Source organism: Stegastes partitus, unplaced genomic scaffold (assembly GCF_000690725.1).
Source record: "Stegastes partitus isolate 25-593 unplaced genomic scaffold, Stegastes_partitus-1.0.2 Scaffold211, whole genome shotgun sequence".
NCBI lineage: Eukaryota > Metazoa > Chordata > Actinopteri > Pomacentridae > Stegastes > Stegastes partitus.
In genome coordinates this window covers 466,956-489,954 of record NW_007577942.1, presented here as the reverse complement: position 1 = coordinate 489,954, position 22,999 = coordinate 466,956, and the positions used below count along the sequence as shown (strand labels likewise).

Sequence of the window (22,999 nt, the reverse complement as noted above, 5' to 3'; positions counted from 1 at the left end):
TGTTTTATCCTAAGATAACATGTACAATTATCGGAAACAGACTATTTTAATGTTCTTATGTGTTTGAGACAATAAGTACCAGTAAAACAAAGCCAGCATGTCTGTGTCCCAAATTAATTTATCATATTTTAATAAAGCAAATAACATCCTGGCATATTTTTACTGCATGCTGTAGTTTCATTTATGTCTAATATTCTATTTATCGTTGTGTAATTCAGATTCATCTGCAGCTCACACATCTGTCTTTAAGTGTTTTTATTCAATCTGAATTTACGACACATTTTGCATCATGTACTTTTCCTGAATTTTGATAAAATTGTGCAATTTTTCTTAACAATAAAAGGTAATACTAAAAAAAATATTAACACCAACTTTGTCCTGCATTGAATCCAGGTGTGCATTTTGGGGTGTCTTCTAAGATTTAAGAGGCCTCTAATTATTTGAAATAAAGAAAACATGTGGGCAAACTGAACAAAACGTTCTTTCATTCACCACCATGGATGTTTTCTTTGGTGAAACGAGAACACTATATCATCATCCTTTTCCGACATTGTGGACAGTGGGAGAATTTGGTGTCAGACAGCTCTGTGCCTTTGGGGGGGGACATGGAGGACTTTTACCAAACAGACACAGTGCCACCTAGCGGCTGGCGTCAGACAGGGTGAAGGATACCAGCAGTGGTTCAGGCTGAAGCTCTCACAAAATAGTTTTACATAATGTGAAGCATTAAACTGGTACACACTGTAAATACACAATCTTCAATCTAAATATGAATCCGAAGGGAACGAATGCTAGAAAATGTGGTTTATAAGTAAAATAAAATCACAAAACGCTTGCAAGTAATAGTGTACGAGGGGATTAAAGTAAATTATTTTCTAACTATGCTGAACTAGCTCTGGTAATTTAAAGTCAAAAGAAGAATTCAATAAAAGACCAGTGATATAAGATAAGATAATTATTTAGTTCAACATGGTTCCATTTTTTCAGACACCACAAGATAGTTATATTGGATAGAATGTAATTCATTCACCAATCAGGTTTGCAAATATATTTGCATATAATGCTATAATTTTCTAATTTGCTTTTTAGTGTCGTGGAGGATTCACAGGACAAAATATATGCATGCAAACGGCTCCGTATAGCACAAACTTCTGGCTTACAGAGGCAGACGACATATGCCCGGCCTTGCATCAAGAGGGGAGAGCTGTATGTCAGAGTTGAGCCTGAGAACAGGTCAGGACAAGGCACTGAAATGTGGCGGGAAGGAGCATGTGTGCAAATGCACTTCCTGCAGCCGAGAGGACAGGCGCTCCAAACGACGAGGCAGGGGTAGACAGAGGTTGTGTTTCGAAGGAGACGTGGAGCAAAGTGGCTACAGCTACACGAGGGAGGAGGAGAATATATTGAGATGTGCTAAAGTGTGCCGTGCTCGCGTATTGTGTTGAGGAAAAAAATAAAATCACATTCCTTCTCAGAATCACCTTGCTGATGGACTGCTTCTATATCCGAGAGCCATCTGGATGTAGCGTCATAAGAGTTTAACCAAACAAACCTTAAACTGTGTGCTTGCCACTGTGTTTGAGCTGTGGAAACCCCTTAGAAATACCAGGATTCCTGCTTATTTCTCAATTGGTAAACTGTATCACACACACATAAAAGAAAAACATTAGTCACACTAGAAACAAGTATCCTAGAGCTCAACAGCAGAAAAAGAAAATCAAGATACTGCTCTATCTGACTGTAATACTAATGACCCTGTGATACAGTCCCTGCTAGCTCTGTCTACACTGTCTTCTCAAATGGAGACAGACAAGTTAAGTATGACAAACCGATGGCACGGTCTCTTTCCTCCTGAGTCCCCAGTGATGATAAATGTAGCCCAGAGCTGCTGCTGCTGAGGCGACTTCATGACAATGGACAGTCTACAGGCTTTCAAGCACTGTCACAATACCACTCTTCTCTGCAGTGATTTAGTACTCAATTTGTCTCAATATTTTACTCAATAGGACAAGATAGCAGAAGTGGGTGCCCTTCTCTACCCTTAATTCATGGTGTTAGGCTTTTCCTCAGTTGGACATATATTACCGTGGGGGCTGCCCAAAGAGACAGTTCCTTCCCTTGTTGGGGGGTACAGCGTCCTGTGCAGTTGAGGCTTTGAGGACCGGAGCCTCAGCGCGTCCTCTATGGGCCTGTCACTCAGCTGAGCCATCACAGCTCCCTGGGTCAGGGCAGGTTAAGCAGCATCTGTCATCCAGAGGAGCGCCATTGTATTAAGGGGAGGGATGCGACAGACCCGCGGCGCACACACATCGGTCGGCTCCACACCTCTCTCAGAACAACAGGAAGGACTCAGGAGAATCTCTGGGGCTAAACTTGACCCGCGCCTGGAGGATGAGGAAGCGCTCGTGACATCACTGCCAACCCCGTGCACGCCAGAAATAACTTTCCTCTCCAAGAAAACCTGCTGCCCCTGAGCAAATGTGGCCCCAGGGGAGGGTCACATACACAAACATCGTAGGTGTGGACCAAACTGTGAGTTTAATCTTCACTGTGCCACTTCCTCCAAAAACAGAAGCTCTCACCCCAGTGTGTTGTCTTGTAGCAGGAAATGCAGCCATGTGGTGTACGAACACTGGTACAGCTTTTTTTTTTTTTTTTTAGTTAAGTGTTGTAGGCCTACACAAATTATTTTGACAGATTTGAGGAGACTGTGAATTCTGCTAATGCATTAAAGCAGTAAGCTGGTCTCTCTGGCGACCACAAAGTGTTTTTAGCTCTGAATGTTAAGACTTTCTTTGGTCGCATGCCTGGATGTCCTGCTGTGTCAAGTCTTGAGCCTCTCTTTTGAGATTCATTTCTTCTCTTCATCTGTTGCTGTATCTATTTAAACGACAGGGGCTCACTCATGACATGTCCCTTCATCTTCTCTGCGAGGGAGACACATGGATGGATGGATGCCTGCCTACTGTAGACTACTGTGAGCTGCCACTAAACAGGAGGTGTGTGGGCGAGTCTGCCCATCTCCTCTTTTAGAAACAGCATTATTTGCTTGTTCTGTGGCAGATATGACTGGTTTCCTTGCAGCAGGCCCATGTGACCGTTCCTCCACAAACAATAAAAAAGACGGCTATCTCAGCCAGCAGACTGGCGGCTTTTCCTGCTCTTTAGCACAGATTCCGCTGTTATTGTGTGACTCTTCTGACCCGCAGGTCGCACAGAGTCTAGTCCACGCTGGATTCGCCGCTAACTTTGCTGAATAGATTTGCATTTTAAAGAAGAGAATTAAAAGTTGTAATTAAGCCTCAGCCCTTGTCAAAGCCACTCGAGTTAAATTAAAGCATAAAACATACATATTCAATCAAAATCTGTTTGTGTGAATCACTTAAAAGACGGCGACTGAGATAGCAGAGCTGGATATGTAGTGAACTCTGCATGCACAGATTTGTTATGTGCATCTGTGGACTTGCCGTTGTCAACAGTGGGTGTGAAGTTTTCCAAATAAATAAATGGAACCATGACGGATCTCTCAGCAAGTCCACTGGCCCAAAACATGTACATGAGCACTAAGGGAAGAGTCTGACCACATCCCCTTAGGCAAAGTCTTAAATCTCCAAAAACCACCTGTATAAAATCACACAGAATCTCCACAGAATGTAATTTATTTCCCAGACAAAATTTATTTATACTTAGGAACAATATGTAGACTTAATGGCACACAAAAAGATCTACAGAAAGAAAAGGCACAATATATCATACATTCACTACCATGTCCCCTGATTTTCAAAAGCTGATCAGAACCTTTTAAAAAGCAAGCTTTAGGAAATTAAACAGTTGTGGATTTCATAAATTAGGATAAGATTGTACAGTTGCTTTGTAAATACTTCCTCTCGCCAATATCGTTGTCTTGACATATGGCAAACAACTGATTGAAGTCATTGTCTTAAGCCATTGGGTTCTCTGTTCAACAGACAGCAGGAATCATTAAGATTGACTTGGAAACACTGATTACACTGTAGACCAACTGTTCCACATTTTTGCATGCTTATAATTCCAGTACAGTAACAAAGACCAGGTGGCTGTCTCCCATATACAGTGATAGAAATGGAATAAGCCATATCGCAACCATCGTGTCGTATTGAAACTGGCATGCTGTATTTAGGAATATGGTATTGAGAAAGGACATCAGTTGTTTGGTGCAACTGATGAGTAACTATATCCAAAAAAAAAAGAAAAAGAAAAAAGCTTTGTGTTGTATTGTTCACCTGAGCATTTTTGTCACTGACAAACATCGCCTCAGACAACAGCTTCCTAATTTTCCTATAATAAACTACAATTGCTGAACACATGTAAACATATCAGAAATCCATTTACACTCTTTGGACAAGCCAATAATCCATTATTGGGGAAGTGATCACTTTCCCTCAGACTGACAGGAAATAAAAACATTAGACTCTTTGCACCAAGAATATTTTGTTATATGTTTGTCTTCAAAAACATTTCTAAAAAGCTTTTCTTGTTTTTTTTTAACACTACAAAGAATCAACACTGAAGGTTGATAACGTGTGGTTCTAAAGCCTAAATTGCAAAAGTGCGCTTTAGAGTTGAGAGTCAAGACTCATTAATATGGCATATCTATCCAACAGCTGGTCAGAGGCAGCGATGTGAATCTGCAGCCCTTTGCGGTGACACAAGTGCACACTGGCTGTTACAGCCGCAACGAACACAATTTTGCTTGCTGAAGGAATTGCACTTGCTCAGGTGCTGTGACGCGCACTGGAAAAACAAAAGGAATCGTATGCAGTTCCACGCCCTGAAGAAAACTGAGAGTCATCACAAACAACTTAGCTCATAAAGCTCTGTCTGCCAAGATTTACTCCTAACAAGCAGCAGCTAACAGCTAATGCTAACCCTTAGGCATCAGGAAAATTGCCAGTCAGAAATGAGGGAGGTAGCTAGAGCAATAGCTGGCAGCGGAGGTACGATAGGTGTAACAGGTCTCATAGGTATAAAAGGTCCAGAGATTAAGGCAAGCAGTGCGTGGTGCTGGTGTTGACTGGACACTGATAAGGCAATTATAAATCTGTAAACACGGCTGGAATGAAGCAGAAGACGAGGCCTGTTGGAAAGCGTCTACCTCTGAGAACCAGATGAGTGAGACAGGCCTCTGGGGTGGGCTGGGTGAGTGCAGTACAGTTTGGCTTGTGACAGAGGCTGGAGGGGTGTAGCACCATCTGTGGCTGTTTTTCAGTGCAGTTTTTCCTCTAGGGACATCTGTTAGGGAGGTGAATGCTGTGTTGTATGTTATGTGTGAATGTCTTCAGAATAGCGAGGGTGGAGGGGATTGGGGGGTGGGGCGTCAGTGAGAGCTGTAAACACATCCAAAGGAACAAGCCTGCATGGATCTGCCCACCTTGAGCTTTTAAAGGGATCAGTCAGCGCAAAGGTATCCACACCTGGGAGTGTGTGTGTATATGCGCAAGAGTGAATTTGCATGCTTTTTTTTTTTCGCAATGTGCGCAATGTATGTGTCATACGCATGTGTGTGTGTGTGTGTGTGTGTGTGGGTTTCTATTAAGTCTGCATGAGAGTGAGAGTGAATACCTGTACAGGCATGATTGTCAGTGTTAATAAGATGCAGTGCTTTGGGTAAGGTGGGGCGATGGGAGAAGGATTACAATGGGCCAAGGCGCCAAGGGTGTTAGTAATCACTTAATGGAGGCTGTGGCAGGAAGGAACATGAGTATGACAAACAGTCTCATGCCAGGGAATGCAAACCACTGAGCCACAGTGTGTACAGTTAAGACCAAGGAGGAGACAAAGAGAGGTCATACAGGGCATCATCTGGTGAGGAATGTGTTGGAGGCAATGCTTAAAAAAAAAAAAGTAAATAATACAGAGGAAATATTTGATCCAACACCTATCACTGCGGAATTAGGCTGATGGATTTTGCTTTCATAAAAATATACATACACTGCTCCTCTTCATATCTCTCCAGAAGGCTAGGTCTCAATAACATGATGCTGATAGCTGGCCTTTCACTGCCCAGGAGATCAAAATTAACCAGAGTCTTATCTGCTAGGATCGTGTTGGTTTCTAGAAATCAATTCCTCACTGGATAGAATGTCTATGATTGGGTTCAAATCAGGGATCTGCTCTATTGATTGCAGGTAGCAGTTGCTCCCTCCTCCACAGCCTGAATCAGTTAAGGTATAAAGTGGCACCAGCGGAGCCCTCTTAGCAGTCTCCATCACTGCTGTCATCGTGGGTGTTTAAAATCCTTTGCCTTTTCATTCGTCTGCAGCGCTGGTTCCTCGCACTTCACCCTGTTTGCGAAGCTGTGGGGAAATGGAGAGAGATAAACACACACGCGTTAGATTTATGCAGGCTGAAACAGGTGAGGGTGGGTTCAGTGAAAGCCTGCATTCAATGGAGAGTTTCATGAAAAGCTGCTAGTTACAACACAAAGGGTTTACACTCATTTCTATTCATTACATATGACTTACGGTTTTAAAAAAAAACATTAAAAATACAGCATTCCTTTTTTGCAAACTGAAATCTCCAGTTCCTTAAAAATCGGCACCAACAGTCCTTATCAAGCCTCCTGTTTGTCTTCTAGGTAGATAAAAGCATCACTTTCAAATTCTCCCACCCTGAGGCTGATGGCTTTGGAAAGTCAATTAGTGTTAGAATCTGATAGCCGAACACCTTAATGGAACAGTTCAAACTAACACTGGCTCTAAACAGAGGAATAGACAGATCTGATGAAATGGCATGAGGATTCACCCTCCCACTTCTCCATCCTTTTTCCCCATCCTCCCTCCCTTTTTTCTCAATCACAGCACAGACTCCTTCTCAACTGCAGAATTCCATTTGTATGTTAATGAGGAAAAAGGAGCCATCTTGAAGCACCCCACCACACCCACCCTTCCCTTTTCTTGTGCCTTCTCCTTCTACACCACCCGACCACTATATATATATATATAAAGACTACAGACATGACTGTCGGTGCATTGTCTAGTCAACGTTGAGTTTCTAATTCACAGAGCGCGGTCTTGTCTAGAGCGTGAATGGTAGTGACTGTACGTAGGCTGTGGTCACCATCACACGTCATCCCATAGAGTCCGACTGCGACCCTGCTAACCTCTGAGGTTCAGGCCTTGTTGGCCTCCTCACCACAGCACTCTTTGATGGCACCCGCCTGTTTACTTACTCCAAGGGAAAATGGGAAACACATGCTGAATTGGGCGAGATGTAAGAGGGGGGAAGGCAAAGCACAAAATGCTGTATGCTGGTAGTAAGCCAGGAATGTTTGAGACTGGCCCACTTTGGCCAGTCCAGCCCAGATTCCACCCTTGTTCTCCTTGTACGGCCAAAAGCTCCCAGACAGATCTTTGGAGTAGCTTCAAGTGCAAAGTAGTGGTAAGGTTTTACAGAGAATGCGAGTCGCAGAAATTGAAGCCCATGATTTCCAAGTGGACTGTTTTTCTTCTCCTTCTTGTATTCCTCTACGGGGATGCTCTGGATTGACAGGACCGAGGCAGGCCTCAGTTTTCACTTGCCACCTTTTATAAAAAATGGCATGTGAGAGTCTGAGAAAAATGCACCAAGCAAGGCACTTGCATAGACATGCAAAAGGAGATTTTCACTGGGTCAGCAAAACACCTAGCGACCTAGCACATACATCATTTTTCTGGTGTTATTGATTAACTAATTCAGAGTGAGCTATGGAGTTACATGTGAAAGTATATACACCCATGCAATTACACACAGTGGACTAAAAACCCCTTTCACAACACCGAAGAATCCAGAGTTAAAGCAGCATAGGAGTGCAGCAACACCGAAGCCCCACAGGGAACAGAGAAAGCATCTAATAGGTTTTTTGCACTGGGGTGGTTAGTCAAACCGTGCCATGGAAAGCCACAATCAGTTGAGCCATGCTGGCTTGCTGTGAGTGTTTTTCCACTGCACCGCACAGAAAAACTAAAGTGGAGTACCTGAACCGCTAATGAAGCTCTGCTAACTGTCTGATAGATACTATATTCCCAAAGACTCCTTCACAATAAAAGCATACCACCAGTTTGCCAGCAGAAAGCTTTCAGTATGGAGCCGCAAATCCTAACAAATTTTGAGTTTACATCAACAGTGTAAACGCAGCTCTGCTACAGATATAAAGTATTAGTTAACAGTACAGTAAGCCTGATGTCTGAATGCACAAATGGACGTATGGGTGCCATTACATAGATTCAACTAGACGTTATGGAAGAACTGAGAAACTAACGCAAAGAAACTTTACTCAGTGGCACAGGTTGGCCACATTTGGTCCTGCAACAGAGAAGGGCTGCATATCACGGAGGCTATAATGGGAACCTAAGCAATTATGATTTGGAATGGCACAGTGCAGTTAGCCCACAACAGGACAGTGGAAAACCCCCATTAGAGACTGCTTTACACAGCAACACACAGACGTACACCTGGCCTGGCTACTCCTCTGCAGCCTTTGTACCTCGAACAGAACCCTTCTTACGCATCTGGATAAAAATAAAATACAGGAAATCACAGAAATAGGGGTTAGGACGCCTGTGGAAGTAGCTGGCACTGACTGGAAATGGTTTTATAAAACAAATACCAAAATTTTTTTTAAAAAAGCTACATTTGTTACTTTCACTTCTTACTTATGAATGTAAGTCCTAAATGCAATGAGCATCATGGAAGCAATATCTGTGCTAAAAAATGTTTAAAGAAAAGCAACCTTAATTGGTAAGCTACTCTTCTGGAAGCGTATGTGTCAGTGGTATTAATTAGGATTTCAAAGTCCGTTCATTTTAACATTCCAAATCCTTCACTTGAATACTTGTTATTGGTGAAATAGGTTTCAAGATCAAGATATAAAAAAAGCCCACAAAAGCAAATGAGAACTATTTTCAGAACAATTATCCACATTTCGCAGTTCTCTAAGTGTTTTCATTAGGAAAAAAAGAAAATACAAAACAAAATACATCTCTTAGGAAATAAAAATAATTATTGGTATTACAAACAATGGGAAAACAAATAGCTGGTGGGTCTCACACATAAACTCCAAACAATTTTAGAATTAAACACATTTTCAGTGGACAGCAAATAATGATTATGCAGAACAATGCAGTGGGTAAAAAAAGAAAAAAGAACATTCATCCTATAAAATGGCCAATGCAAATAAGATGTAAAATTAAATTGTAATAGCTATAATCAAGCTCATAGCTAAATCAAGATAATTTGATATATGAACTGCATATGTGGAAGTAAAAAGGGAACTCAACTGCTAGATGCCAAGCACACCTTGTAAACAAGGCTAAACGGTACCCTGTGGAGTTTCAAAACGAAGATTTTGCACTCAACATGAAGAATGACACAAACAACATTATGATTCTCGCCATGATTTTGACCCTTCAAAACTGTTCACACTGAAGACGCCATGAGAAATGCACTTTGTCTGCATCACTTTATATGACAGATCAAGATGTACATTTCGGCTACAAGCATGTCCAGCAATGACCAACATTTAGCTGCATCCTGCCACCTACTGTACTGGAGTATGTAGAACAGGATCTTGATATTGTGCAATTAGATTCAATGAAGGGTCAAACAGAACTCATGGTCATTTGGTTGCATAGCTTCAGGATGTGCCATGAGGGTGCCAGTGCTGGAATGGTATGCTAACTGTAGCTTAGCTTGCATGCAACTTCATTTTGAGGTTCCACAATGTTGCAGTCTACTAAGCAAAACTGAGTATTTACAAATGTCGCTTCTTAGATTTCTCACAGTGCAAATCAGTCTCTGTGACTCTCCCACCACATTGGGTTATGACCACACAGTTGTTGTTGATTTATTCCTGTCTTCAGCTTGACCTACATTTCATCAATGAAAGCGAAACTGTGTGACTCTTGTCCATCATGCAGTGCATTCACTGCAGCAGCCCAGGCCCACACAAGAACTTGTGAGGCAGACAAATGCAGTAGTGCTTCTTTTTTTGTTAACAATCAAATGTTACAAATCAAACATCTTTTTATTTTACAAATTGATTATACAATCCATTTTACCATATTCCTTCACAGCCATAGTCAATGTTCTATTTCCCAAGGACCATTGAAATTTGAGGCTACTTTCAAAAAGGACACATTTTAGATTCTGACATTATGAGTTATGCAAGTCCAATGGGAACAGCCTCAACGGTTGCAGTAGTATTTAATTTGCCCACGATTATACAGGACAAATGATGCGTACAGTGGGAGCTGGCCTTTACTCATCAAAATGCACTGTGCACTATCCTTGAGATTTTCCTCTTCACTTGCAAAGCCACCCACATGCATGTGCATGAGGTAAACAGTAAGGGGACACACTCTAAGAAAAGCAGCTCGGTGGCACCACTAGCGGTCAAAAACTCCACAGGGAACCTTTAAGCCACTTGATTTACTCCAGCAGTCCTCTTGTTTTATTACAAAAGCATACTGCTAGTCTAGTCAGTTTACCTAATGTCTAGTGAATGGAAGACAACAGCTTCACAAGGATAACACAGGTCTTGGTGTTCATCTGAAGTTTGAGCAGGTGTCAGAAATCTCACACCAGAGACTGTTCAACTCTCAAGTTGGATAAGGTTCTGTGTGCAAAGCCTCTCACTTACAAATATGTACATCATTTGACCAAGGTTTAATTATTTTATGTCTCAGATACTCACTTCGTCCAGCTCTTTCTGGGTTTCTGCCTCCATCCTCCGGATATCATCCATATTCAGCTCCACCCACTTATCAATCCAACAGAAGAGTTGGCGGTGGAAGTTAGTGAAGATCCTCTTCTCTTGCTGTGGGAGACAGTGGCAGTCTTGGTTAGGGGCCGAGCGACGTGTTAAATCAGTTTCACACTAAGAATAAAATTGCATGTGAAGTATTTTGAAAAAGGTATGTACATTGACATTACAATAATGACACTGATGATTAAGTTAAAATGCATCAGTAATCACAGTGATGTTTAATGTATCAGTGTGACCACTGACAAAACTCTACATGCTAAAAACATTAATACCTTACTCTGGAATTTGTAACTGTTAAGCATTTGTAAAACAATACTTCACTATCACCACACATTTGAACGGGGAGTTAAAAACAGTAACACTGAACTACCATCCAGCACCAGTTTCGGTCAATAAGACAGTCAACAGGCCCTGTGTTGCTTCTCCAAACTTGAGCGCTCAGAGCTTGAATACAACGCATGAGCCAAAGTAAACTGGCTGTGTGAGGTTTCACTGTGTAAACATGTCACTCTAACCTCGTGGATGAAGTTCTCCACTTTGGACTGCAGGCCCCACCACTTGAACTTGACTGTGACTAGTTTGTAGGCACACATCCTTGGGCATTCGGGTTTACTAACCAGCTCTTTCTGTTGGGAGAAGAACAGAAAAAGAATGACAAGATTTACAACCCATCACTTCTTAAAGCACAGAATCAGAATAAATAACCCAGCAAAAACTTTCCAATGAGAGAATAATTGTAAAAACAGCAGAAGGCTGAGAGAATATTATTTTAGACTAATCTGGGATGCATTCAAAGCCAAAATTCATTAATACATAATGCTTTGGGTATGGAGCTTGCTGAAATAATTATCAATATGAAGATGTGCTGTGCACAGATAAAAGTGCCCTAATCTACAACACACTTTCTAAATCCATCCGCTGCTTGCACTCTGCCTCGCTCTGAAGAAGAGAAGAAAAGTAGGAGGGGGTTGGGGCACAGCAAAGTGGATAAACTCCAGATGAAGGGACCATTTCTCTGCCTTCGCCCTGACAGCGACACCGTTCCCAACAGGCATGCCTTTGTGGCCACAGAAGGCAGATAAAACGGTGCTCACGAAGCGATAAGGGCGTCGCAGTGCAAAGCCGGTTACATTATTAACACCTAGGACCTGCTCGCCCCCAGAACACACATACTCTCCCTCCGAGAACACCTGTTTAATTAATCACTTCATTCTGGCTCGGCATTCCAAGAGAAAATGCCACAGACCCGCCTCAATCACCCTCATACCACTGCCGTTTGATGCTACGATCATGGAGGAGTGCGAGAGAAGGGAAATGAGAAACATTTCTAAATTTGCAGTGGGTTTAGAAAAGTTGTCATCGCTAAAGGAGAACTTCACATGAAACGGATTCTACATCAAAACACTTACGGTGACATTTCTTCTCTCCCTCTCTGTGCCCCACTCAAAGGAGCAGAAGTTTTCAGAAATACAAAGGGTACCGATATGCAAGCATGTGTGCATGCAGAGATAGACAAGAGTTTTATTGCTCTGAGAAGCTGGCAGAAATTGTGCCTCTGTTGTCACATAACTACTTTTTTTTCACCTTTTCAAAAACAGTCTTTTTCCATGTCCACAGCGGACGGGAAAGTGATCTAATTAAAAACACAAAATAAAAGTTGTGCTTCTTTATTCATACTTTTTAAAGCTGTTTGGCTGCCTTTGTTCTGTGAAAATTCTTGAAGCAGAGGAAAGTTTCCCATGGTGAACTTTGAGGGCTCCACTACAGAATAGAAATTCTCAGTGCTCTAACAGTGAGCAGGACCCGTTTGTGAGGCTGCAGGGTACGGCAGGGTTTAGAGGGAAAAGCAACAAAACTCCTGACAAAGTTTCTCTGTGTGGATGAGCTACTTCTTATTGACTTTTTACCTTTTATCAAAAATACATCAGTCTTTATACAGAAGTGCTGTTTGTCAAATTTAGAATCAATGTCCATAAACAGACTCTTTCGCGTTTCTGGCTTTGTCTTCTGCCACAGGCAAAGTCTGGCAGATGGAGTTCAGAGAGTAGAACCTTTATCTGACTTGATGACTTGAAATTTCTATTTCATTCAATTAGAGCTAAGAAAGAGGTGATTTGTCTTCATCAGATTGCAGCCGTACAGTGCAGTGGACACCACTTGAGCCTTCCTCCAGCTCTGTGCTGTATTATTACTACAGGCAATGTGCTGGTGTGAAAGACTTGGAGTCCATGTGAAAGCCAATCTCTACAAATTGGTCTAAATGAATGAAAAATACACAGCAAATTATGGAATATTAATATTATTAGTGTTCACTCCTTTCATGGTAAATTTTGTACTGATATCTTTATTTCAAGTCTACAGCTTCTTGTTTATGTGAATAGATCTGCATAATCAATGCACATGTGCACACTTTATCTTCACTCCTCTATGAAAAGCTGCAAAAACCAAAGGAGTTCCCTGTATTTTGCTAAATTCATTTAACCTTCTGTCTTCGTAAACCTGCCACAGGAGCATCACCACAGCATGACGTGCCACTATCAAACGTCGCACATAAAGCTCAGTGTTTGGTCTCACACCACAGAGCCATAATCCCGGGTTTGAGTGTGTCCCACATATCTACTGGCAACATCAGCCAAAATGATAGGCGTTGTGTGGCTTCTTGTGTGTTGTGGCTTTCTCCAAAAATTGCTGCATAGTGTCTCGTGTCCCAGCTACTGAACCCTGTAGCTTTTTCAGAGTTGGAAAAACCTCTCTGTGGGGAGGACAGTCTGTCCTAGTCAGATTTACAGATGTTCCATATCCTTTCCATTTTATTATGACCCACCTTGTTTTATTCAGTGTCTTGGAAGCTCTCATTTTAACCGTTAAGTTACACCAGCCAACTTGATCTTTCTCGATAAAAACATTACAGCAACCATCATGTTTCATCATTAAAAACTGCACAGAATTATACAAGGTCGAGGAATTACAGCAGCAAGATCTGTGAAATCCCAGTTGCAGACGCAGGTCTTGTAAATAATGACCAGGCATATACCTGCTTTAAATAACCTCGTATACAGGGTCAAATGTGGGCTCATTTTTTGCTCAGCCTCCTGTGACATTAACTGCCATTTGTGTGTGAATGTGATACATCGAGAGTAATTTCCAAGGCTCAAAAGAGCATTACCTTCCAGGAGGGCCCAAGAGGTCCTCTGCCGGTCTTAACGGATTTGAATATGGCGGGATCCTCATCTGGTTTGTAGTCCTACAATGAGAAATTAAAAAAATAAATAAATGCATAAATATTTTTAAAAAGTACAGTATATACAGCACACCATATTTAGCTAAAACAAACTGTTACATAAGTTGTTGTAAACACACTGTATAACGCACAATTTGTTTAATTTGATAAGAGTTTAATTACTGGGAAAGATTTATCCAATTAAAAAAAAAAAAAAGAAAAGTAACAGAAGCATGGTAAGAGACAGACATGAATTCTATAGTTTTCTGAACAAGAGAAAAGTACATTTCAATGTGGCCTGCTGATCCTACACTACAACTCAGTCATGGCCACAGAAAGGCCCAAGAGTGCTGCACGAACTCTCCAAACCACCAAAGAAAATGTAAGGACCAAATCTCAACTCAGTTCACAAATGGCTCAGAGACAAACCATCTTTGGGGCACTGATGCCACCAGCAACATCTGTATAATGTGAATGAAACTGGTGTCAATGTCATTTGCTTGTTTGTGCTTGCTGCACATGAAGCATTTGTACACTTCGACAGTCCCAACTACAACAACACTCCTTACCCTATATATGCACTTCATATATTTATGTCCTTCTGACCCTGTTTTAGTGAAGCAACCACTTAGGCCCCATTATACAGGAGGATCTTGGTGCTATGGTAAAAACATTTTCAATGTGTATAGAAAAATAGAAGGACAACAAGCACACATGCAAGCATGAGCACATGACGAAAATGACAAAGTTGACTTCATAAAACAGGCAAGAGAAATAGTAATACAAATAAATGAAATGGCTTTCAAATTATCAACAGCTCAAGGGCCCAGCAATTTTAAATAAATCATGATGCGCCTGCAGCTAAAAGCTACTTTTTCAGGGCTACTGGCCAACAGGAGGGTGCCAAACGTGTGGAAAGAAATGGAAACGCACCCCTACACACACACACACACACACACACACACACAATAATTTGGCTGTTTTAATGCTGAGAGCTCCATCACTATAACAATACGCTGTGCTGCACTAATGAGGTCTGTGAATCGATGTGCCGTGGTACACGAAAAGGAGCTACTCCTCAAGTAAAAGAGTGTGTGTTAGAGCGCAAGTGTGTTTATGTCGTGTGTGTATTTGTCTAGTTCCGGCACACGCAGCACTGTGAGCCTTAATTACACTAACAAACTCATCTGTGCTGGCGGTACGCCCCAGGCCCTGCAGTCATGCCTGAGGCTGAGGGCTGATAGGGCCCTCAGACACAACACACTCCTACAGCAAGGCAAACACGTCTGCCTCGTTAACTACCCACCGCAAACAAACATGTACACACACAGAAACCAATGCTTCTCGGCAAAATAGCCACACATATGCCTGCACGCACTTAGAGAGCAACACTGAAATGAGGCAATGTGATGTCAAATAACAGCAATAATGTACAACATCTTCAAAAAAGATTTCAAAGTTTTCAAATGGAGTATTGGAAACTGAAATTTATATTTTTGAAAATATTATTGACATATTCTTATTTATCTTTGGACGCTCAAAAATGTCATGTGTAATTTTTTAAATACAAAGACTTCAAGTTAGGTATAGTTGTTAATCACAGACCAAACATTAGATAACAACATCTAGCTGAAACTATTGGTCAGTTACTCAATTAACTGACTGTCATTTTTCAAGCAGAATTTCCCAAATTCATTTTTTTTAATGTCTTACATCAAAGTAAACTGACTATCTTTGTGTTTTTTTTAAACTGTTTGTAAAACAAAACAAGACACTTTTTCACTGTTTGATACTTTACAGCCCGGACAAATAATCGATTAAACAATTATGTTCATATTAGTGTATATGCAGATAATGTGTTTCGTAGCATTTCATTTTCTGGTGAGGCAGACAGTTCAGTAAAATTTCCAACGTTGGATCTACTATTTCTATTAAAACAGCTCCACGAAATACAACAGGCATCTAGATTTATTTCAGCATTGTTTAAAGCATGAGTTCAAAAGCTGGATTCATAAAAGAAATAAATTATTCTGCCACGAATGAGCAAGATAATTTTTCTTTAGACAATTAATGAGTCGATCAACAGTATATTAATCAACACTTTAAATACTGCCGACTTGAAGTTATTTGTCAAATAAAAATGTCAAACATTTCTAGTTTCCAGCAGGATTTATATATATATATTTGAAATCAAAATGAATAAAGTCTCTGTGAACTTTTTTTTTTAATGTTGGTCTGAAAAAATAAATTAGTAGCTGAAGGATGTTGCCTTAGGCTGCTAATCTGTGATGGGCTACTGTCTTTATTTTCAGACAAACAAAAATAACTGATCAACACAAACACGACTGAATAATGATCACTTGAATACATACAATTTCCAATGTAACAATATTTCCTGATTATTCTGCTCTTATTTACTTCACTTCACTTCTCACTTCTGAAATTACTTTGAAAAAGAACAGAAGCTCAGAAGTCAATGAATTGATATTATTACTGCTTGTCATAAATAAAATCTATCAAATCCACCTTTACATCCTTTAAAGTGGATTGAGACAGACAAATAGCTCGGTAATGACAATGCTTGTCCACATGAAGGCGCCAAACTTTACTTTTTATCCTGCAACAGCAAATGTGTCTAAAGAGTTTCCACTCACAGCATTGGACACATAACTTCTGTCTGCAATGTCAATGGGCACAACAGATACACTCTTCCATGTGGATTCGTCTAGTTTGTGCACCTGAACAAACAAAAAAAACAAACATTTGTAACAAGAGCAAATACACTAAAATTCATGATTAATATTTAGTATTTGCCTGATTTGATGTACTCACATTTTCTTGTGTTCCAAGGTCTGGTTTGTGCCATGTCTCAATTTTAATAAAGAAACTGTCTTTCATATATTCATTCTAGAATACAGAAACATCAGGAAACTTGTTGTATGAAACAAGCAGCAAACTCACACTTAGGAATATTTATACTGTGAGAAGTTATATAAAATAAAATCTATTTAAGGCTACCTACCGTCACAACTTGATCAAAGTGAGGCATGAGAAGAAAAGGGGAAGAAAGAAAAAAACATATATAAATATCTAGGACAACAACGCCACATCGTGCCACGTGCAAATAACTCAAGTCCATTTAGTCAGGGAGAGGAAAGGGTTTCAGGGTAAAGCAAAGGTAAGCGATATGGGCAGAGGGACTCACTGGTTCTGCAGTAGGGGTAGGCATTCCAAGCTTTTTCATGGAATATCAGGGAGCCTTCAGGGGCAAAGAGCTTGACAAACCCTGGGACTTTACTGTAGGGTGAGGGAAGATAAGAACAGGTTGATGTGGGCTAAGGGATAAGGGAAACAAATCGTTTCAGTTATCAGTGGTTCTAGAGGAAAGATGTGCATGAAGGAAAACATACACTTGAAATGCTTCACACATGAGACAACACTGCCACTGGCTGGTAGTACTGCGCTATTACACGATGAGGAAAAACATCATGGAAGCTAATAGTCAGATTTTTTTTAAAAATGAAGAAAAACACTCTTACCTCTTTAGGTGGTAGATTTTGTGCGTATACTGTCCTTTCTCTCCATCTTTTTCATAGGGTTCGTTTTTGAGAACCTCGATGCCCTCACCACCACCCGTCTCATTTTTACTTGCTTCAGCCACAGAAAACAGTTGCCCAACTTGATACTGTAACACACACAAAAAAAAACACAACCTTAACACAGGCACACAAAGCATCTGATGGACTCCAGCAAATTTAAGTATTTTATTTTGAAAATTTGCACGTCAAGTTTTACTTCCCAGAAGTTGACTCGTGAGCACTTAAAGTGAAGCAATGTTTACCTAATTACAGTCTATAGGCTAATTGTACACACAATCTGGAGCTTTGCTTAACTAAACCTACAACTTCACTATTTTCATTGTTAATTCATCTGTCAAGTATTAGTTATTTGGTCTATAAATCCTCAGAAAATAACTAGGGGGGAAAAAAGGGGGCAATCACTGTTTCCCAAAGCCCAGATGACGTCCTCAAATGTCTTGTATGGTCAATAGCCCAAAGATATTCACTTTGCTGTCATAGAGGAGGAATGAAACCAAAAAGTTTTCAAATTTAAAAAGTTGAGATGTGATTATTTAGACTTTTTTTCCCCTCTTAAAATGTTAAATGCCAGCTAGTTTAGTAATGGATCCATTTTTTTCTTTAAAATAGCTGCCATTTAACTTCATAGTTGACTTCTAATCAATAATTTGATTAATTGTTCGGCTCTGTTTCTAACCAAACAGGAAGGTTTTCTTTCGATTGTTCCTTTTCAAGTTGTCCAACACTGCCCAAGAGAAAATTCCCAAAAAGTCAAACAAAGTAAATGACAATGTGTCCGACATGTTTTTTTTTTCCTTCTTATACTTCATCTCGTGCCTCCGCCCCGCCCACTTCAGTATTTACTTTAAGTGTAACCCACAATCTTAAAGCCAAATTAACTACCATCTCATGTTATGATGATTGAGCAGAAGACAGTCCAACAGAAGTGTGGCTGCTGACTTTTGCCAGAGCTTTTCTTTATTGTTGCTCCCCCAAAGAAAGGACTTTTTTTCATTATGTAGAATTGTAAAATACGGCACTAATTGCCAACAGATTTTTATCCCCGTACAAGGCAGCAGGCTGAGTCTGGGATTCATGACATAGACCTCTATAAACACAGGGAAAAACTGACTGCTAACACAGCCACAAGTAAAACATATGATGGGCTTTTTCTGGACACGAGTGTTTTGTAGAAAACAAAACAATATTTTTTCATTCTTTTCAAGGAGAAAGAATGGCACATTACAGAGGCTTGTTGCAATGCCTGTAAACCATTTTCAGGTGTCACTTCTTTTAGCCTAAATAAGGGTTTGGCTGCATGTTGGACTAAAGCCACAACAGACATATAAGACAGAATTAAGATGAGCTTGTTTATGAGTTTATGGTGACATTTCTAATCATACTACTAATAAGAACAACAAAAAACCAACACCTGGAATAAATAAAAAATACACTCACCTCCTCAACAGAACAGGGTAAAACCACACGGCTGCAAAACAAAAGGAAAGTGCAATCAGATTTGCAGAACGTTTGTTTCTTTAAAAAAAATCAACAATTCAATATTGCTGCCGCATTTTGGCATCTTTACTGTCATCATACATGGGGCATGACGGAAATATAAGTAGCTGTCTCTGGATGGTGCATTGAACAAGCTAAATTAACAATCATAAATAATAAAATCAAATGTACATATAAAACAAGACTATATAAAGAACCCCAACATAAGCAAAAGAGCCAAGATATATATGACAGACTTACAAAAAAACCACACGCATATAGTGTAACATTACAACAAGTAAAACCTTTGGCTCTAAAAACATTTATTTATTTTTATTTACTTCTTAAAAGTAAAACCTGTATTGTTTTAGACAGAATTTAGCTTAATTTAAGCGGACCACATAAGGTACCATAGTCGGTACACACAGTAGATGGCAGCCTTTATGCCCAAAGTTTTTCAAAAGTTTACATGAGGACCAGCACAAAAGCTAAGCAATCAGACTTCAGAACATCGGAGTTGGTGGTCCACAGTCGCCTTGATTGGTTTGCTAGCTCGTTTGTTTGGTGTTTTAAAAAACCAAAGTTACAAAACAACACAAACAAAGTAACCAATCAAGGCAGTGGTAGAGCAACAACTCCTGTGTTCTGAAAGATTAAAGGACTGTACGTGTCAAAAGAGTCTTGTGGCTTTGAAGGGTGTGATGTAATTGTTTCAGTTTCTCGGCAGAAAGGGCTGCCTGACAGCGATGCAAAACAGTAAAAATATTCAAATTACACATATACATTTGCACACAAGCTTCCCAGTCTTTGCTTTACCACATTTTCTGCATTGATAAAGACTATAATGTGCCAATTGTATGTCACTCTACACAGTATGCAACAAACATGACCCAATGCAGAGGAAGCAGTAAGGCTACAGCCCACATGTGCTCATGAACACAAGACCGAAAAACACCCCCACAATGCAAAAAATCCTCTAACTATCACGAACAGGAAGCCAGCTGAGTCACTGTTGCTGAAGAGAAAAAAAAAATCTACTATTGCCCAGTTTGACACACTGCTGACTTCAACAAAATCTGAACAACCCATCGCTAGACATGAGTGGAAAAGTTAGACCTCTGAATGCATCCAAGGACTGGACATGACCGTAAGGCAAGTTAAAGACCTGTCTGAAAAAAAGCAACAAAGAAGATGTAAGTGGGGCATTTGGGGCCAAAAAAAAAAAAAAAAGATAAATGGGTTTCACAGACCAGTGTCAGACAGTGTTGCTGTTTCAACAAGAAAAGAAAAAAAATAATCAGAATTATTATTACATAATATATCTAAAAGTTACAGACAGTCTTTACTCAAAGCACACATCAGAAGTTTCTCTTGATGTGGCAAATAAGTTCTACGGCAGGGTGTGACAGGTTGTGCTCAAAGCCATTGCATAATTTACCCTGATGAGAAAGAAGTTTCCCTTACTAACCACTAACCACCCAGTGCAAGAGAAAAAAAAACTAGGAAGAAGAAGTTCTATGTATAAATCATAAGAAGGCTGTATTCTACAAACACTTGATGCAGCATTTTCTTTTTTGAGTGGCCTTTTTTCTTTCAATGCACTCTTGCATATCACAGAGTAGTAACAAACAATGAGAACAACAGTTTGAGTTTCATCTAGAATTAACACTACTCCATCAACCTGTATGAAAATAAAGCTAGACTTCCAAAAGCCAACAAGGAGAGATGTTTTATATCTCCGGGCTGTCACAAGACCACTGACAACTCCAGAGCAAGGCCTTGCGATGAGTGATGCTGACATCATGACACAATCAGTGGTACAGTGCACATCAGGAGGCTCCTCAAACTTGGAAAAAATAAAAATAAAAGGCCTGGAAAAGAGTATGGCGAGTAAATCTGGAGCAATGCTGGAGCAGTACAGGAACACAGATGTGGATAAACTATCTACCTTCACAAAGTAAAATCCGTGCGTGACCTTGTGCATTGGAGCAGGTTATGATAAATGCAGAATGTTCTGTGTTTTGTCAGAGTTTCTGAATTTCTGTGGGATGCAAAAGTAAACTAAGAATCGTCTGCCATCAGTCCAGTAGCTCAATAAACAATGTTAAAGCCAAATTTATGGACATAAGAAATACCAAACAGCGATATTAAACAATCACTTCAAGTGGATGCAATGTGCACAAACACAAGGATTTGTTAGGTCATATGTTTTATTTGCTAAATAAAGTCTACTGTTATGTACCTACAAGCTGCAAAGAGTTTCATTTAATAACAGAAGTCCTGCTTTGATCCGCTTTCCTTTACTGATTGAGTGCTATAGTAGGACCACATTTGACAAGTGTTTTCAAAAGCCAACTGTACAGCTAACATTAGCTAAACGCTTCTCTGTGCAGAGTTATGACTGGTTTCCTGATGTGGTTTGCTCTAATTGATGATGGCTTTAAAATAAACATCTTTTGAGCCAACTTCATGACTCAGACAGCTAACGGCTAACTAGAGTCATATTAATAGTGCAACCAGAGGAAAGCTGGTTGATGAAACAGCTTAGTTTTTTACACGAGAGAGCAAACAGCCAAGTCTCCTGTTAATCACAGTGTCTTCTCTTGGCTAAGATTAGCTGGAGCCGCCACGAGCTTATGTGTCAACACCGCTAAGATAACAGTAACTCGGCGGCGCTAGGTGACTTCCCATTCAGGTTACAGTTAGGTTAGCTCACTTAGCGTTAGCAAGCCGTGTGTACAGTCAAGGCTTGCAGGCACTTAAAGCACATTAAAACACAGAGCGAACCCCCCCAGCCTGGAGTGTTAAGAAGCCAGCAACTTAGCGTGAACATATGAGAAACCGTAGGAAGCCAACAGCTGCTACACAATGCCGTCCTGCTGTCAAAGCCGGTAGGCCAGAGGGGCTCTTCGGCAATCCCACCCTTCCCTCGTGTGCCGACACGGACACCGAGGCAAGACGAAAAGTTTTCACTGATGTGCCGGCGGTTAAAAAACTGCTCTGCTTTACCGGAACCTGTTGTTAAACAATACAGTGGTCTCAAATGATCAGAAAAGGACAGTTTGGATAAGAAACTGCGCACTTACTACTCCTTGATGAGAACCATCGTAACTCCTCGCTTTTGGTGCTGCTGGTACTGCCCAGCGACCGCCGACTGCTGCTGACGTCATAGGCTCCTAAGAGTGGCGCCTGGACCCTCCCTCCTGTGCGCTGATTGGCCAAAGAACGGATAGGCGGAACCTTCTTAATTACAACAAGCAAATAGAATCTCTTTCTGCTGGCGTTAGTCCCGCCCATTGCAAGTCTGGTCTGATTAAGCAGCAGCATCATTTCAGATATATTTGCAAGGCAATTAAAAAAAAAAGATAGCATATGATAAATGTGAGCATGCAGCTTATAAGCTATCTATCCATTAGGGCTGCAAGTAATCTTTTTTTTAATTGTTGTCATTCTTCAATTGTTTTCCAGGTTATTCAATTAGTTGTTTGGTCTAAGAAATGTCAGAAAATAGTAAAAAATGACGTCTTGTTTTGCCCCATCTATCTATCTATCTATCTATCTATCTATCTATCTATCTATCTATCTATCTATCTATCTATCTATCTATCTGAGCTTCAACTGATGATTATTTTCATTATCGATTTGTCTGTCAATTATTTTCTTAATTGATCAGTTGATTGTTCAGTTCAAAAAAATGTCAGAAAATGGTAACAAATCTTGGTCCGTTTCCCCCAACAACATACAACTCAAAGATATTTACTGTACTGTCACAGAGGATGAAAGAAACCAGAAAACATTCAATTTTAAGAAGCTGGAATCACAGAATTTTGACATTTTTTTTTTCCTTCTTGAAATTACTCAAACCTATCAATATATTTCAGAAATAACTGGCATATCTACAGATTCCTGTCTATCTATTGT

At 40.3% G+C, this 22,999-nt stretch overlaps 1 protein-coding gene across 1 annotated transcript; it reads right to left on the bottom strand.

The window, feature by feature from the left end:
• Nucleotides 1-3,652: 3,652 nt before the first annotated feature.
• Nucleotides 3,653-22,228, bottom strand: LOC103356624 (phosphatidylinositol transfer protein beta isoform). The gene is made up of 11 exons (XM_008280847.1): nucleotides 22,165-22,228; nucleotides 19,040-19,070; nucleotides 17,543-17,688; nucleotides 17,209-17,300; nucleotides 17,026-17,033; nucleotides 16,836-16,910; nucleotides 16,658-16,741; nucleotides 13,950-14,027; nucleotides 11,299-11,409; nucleotides 10,712-10,834; nucleotides 3,653-6,335 (listed from the first exon to the last, which is right to left on the bottom strand). Exons 1-11 carry the CDS (start codon nucleotides 22,182-22,184, stop codon nucleotides 6,288-6,290), a joined length of 816 nt encoding a protein of 271 aa, XP_008279069.1. The 5' UTR covers nucleotides 22,185-22,228; the 3' UTR covers nucleotides 3,653-6,287.
• Between the last annotated feature and the right edge of the window lie 771 nt (nucleotides 22,229-22,999).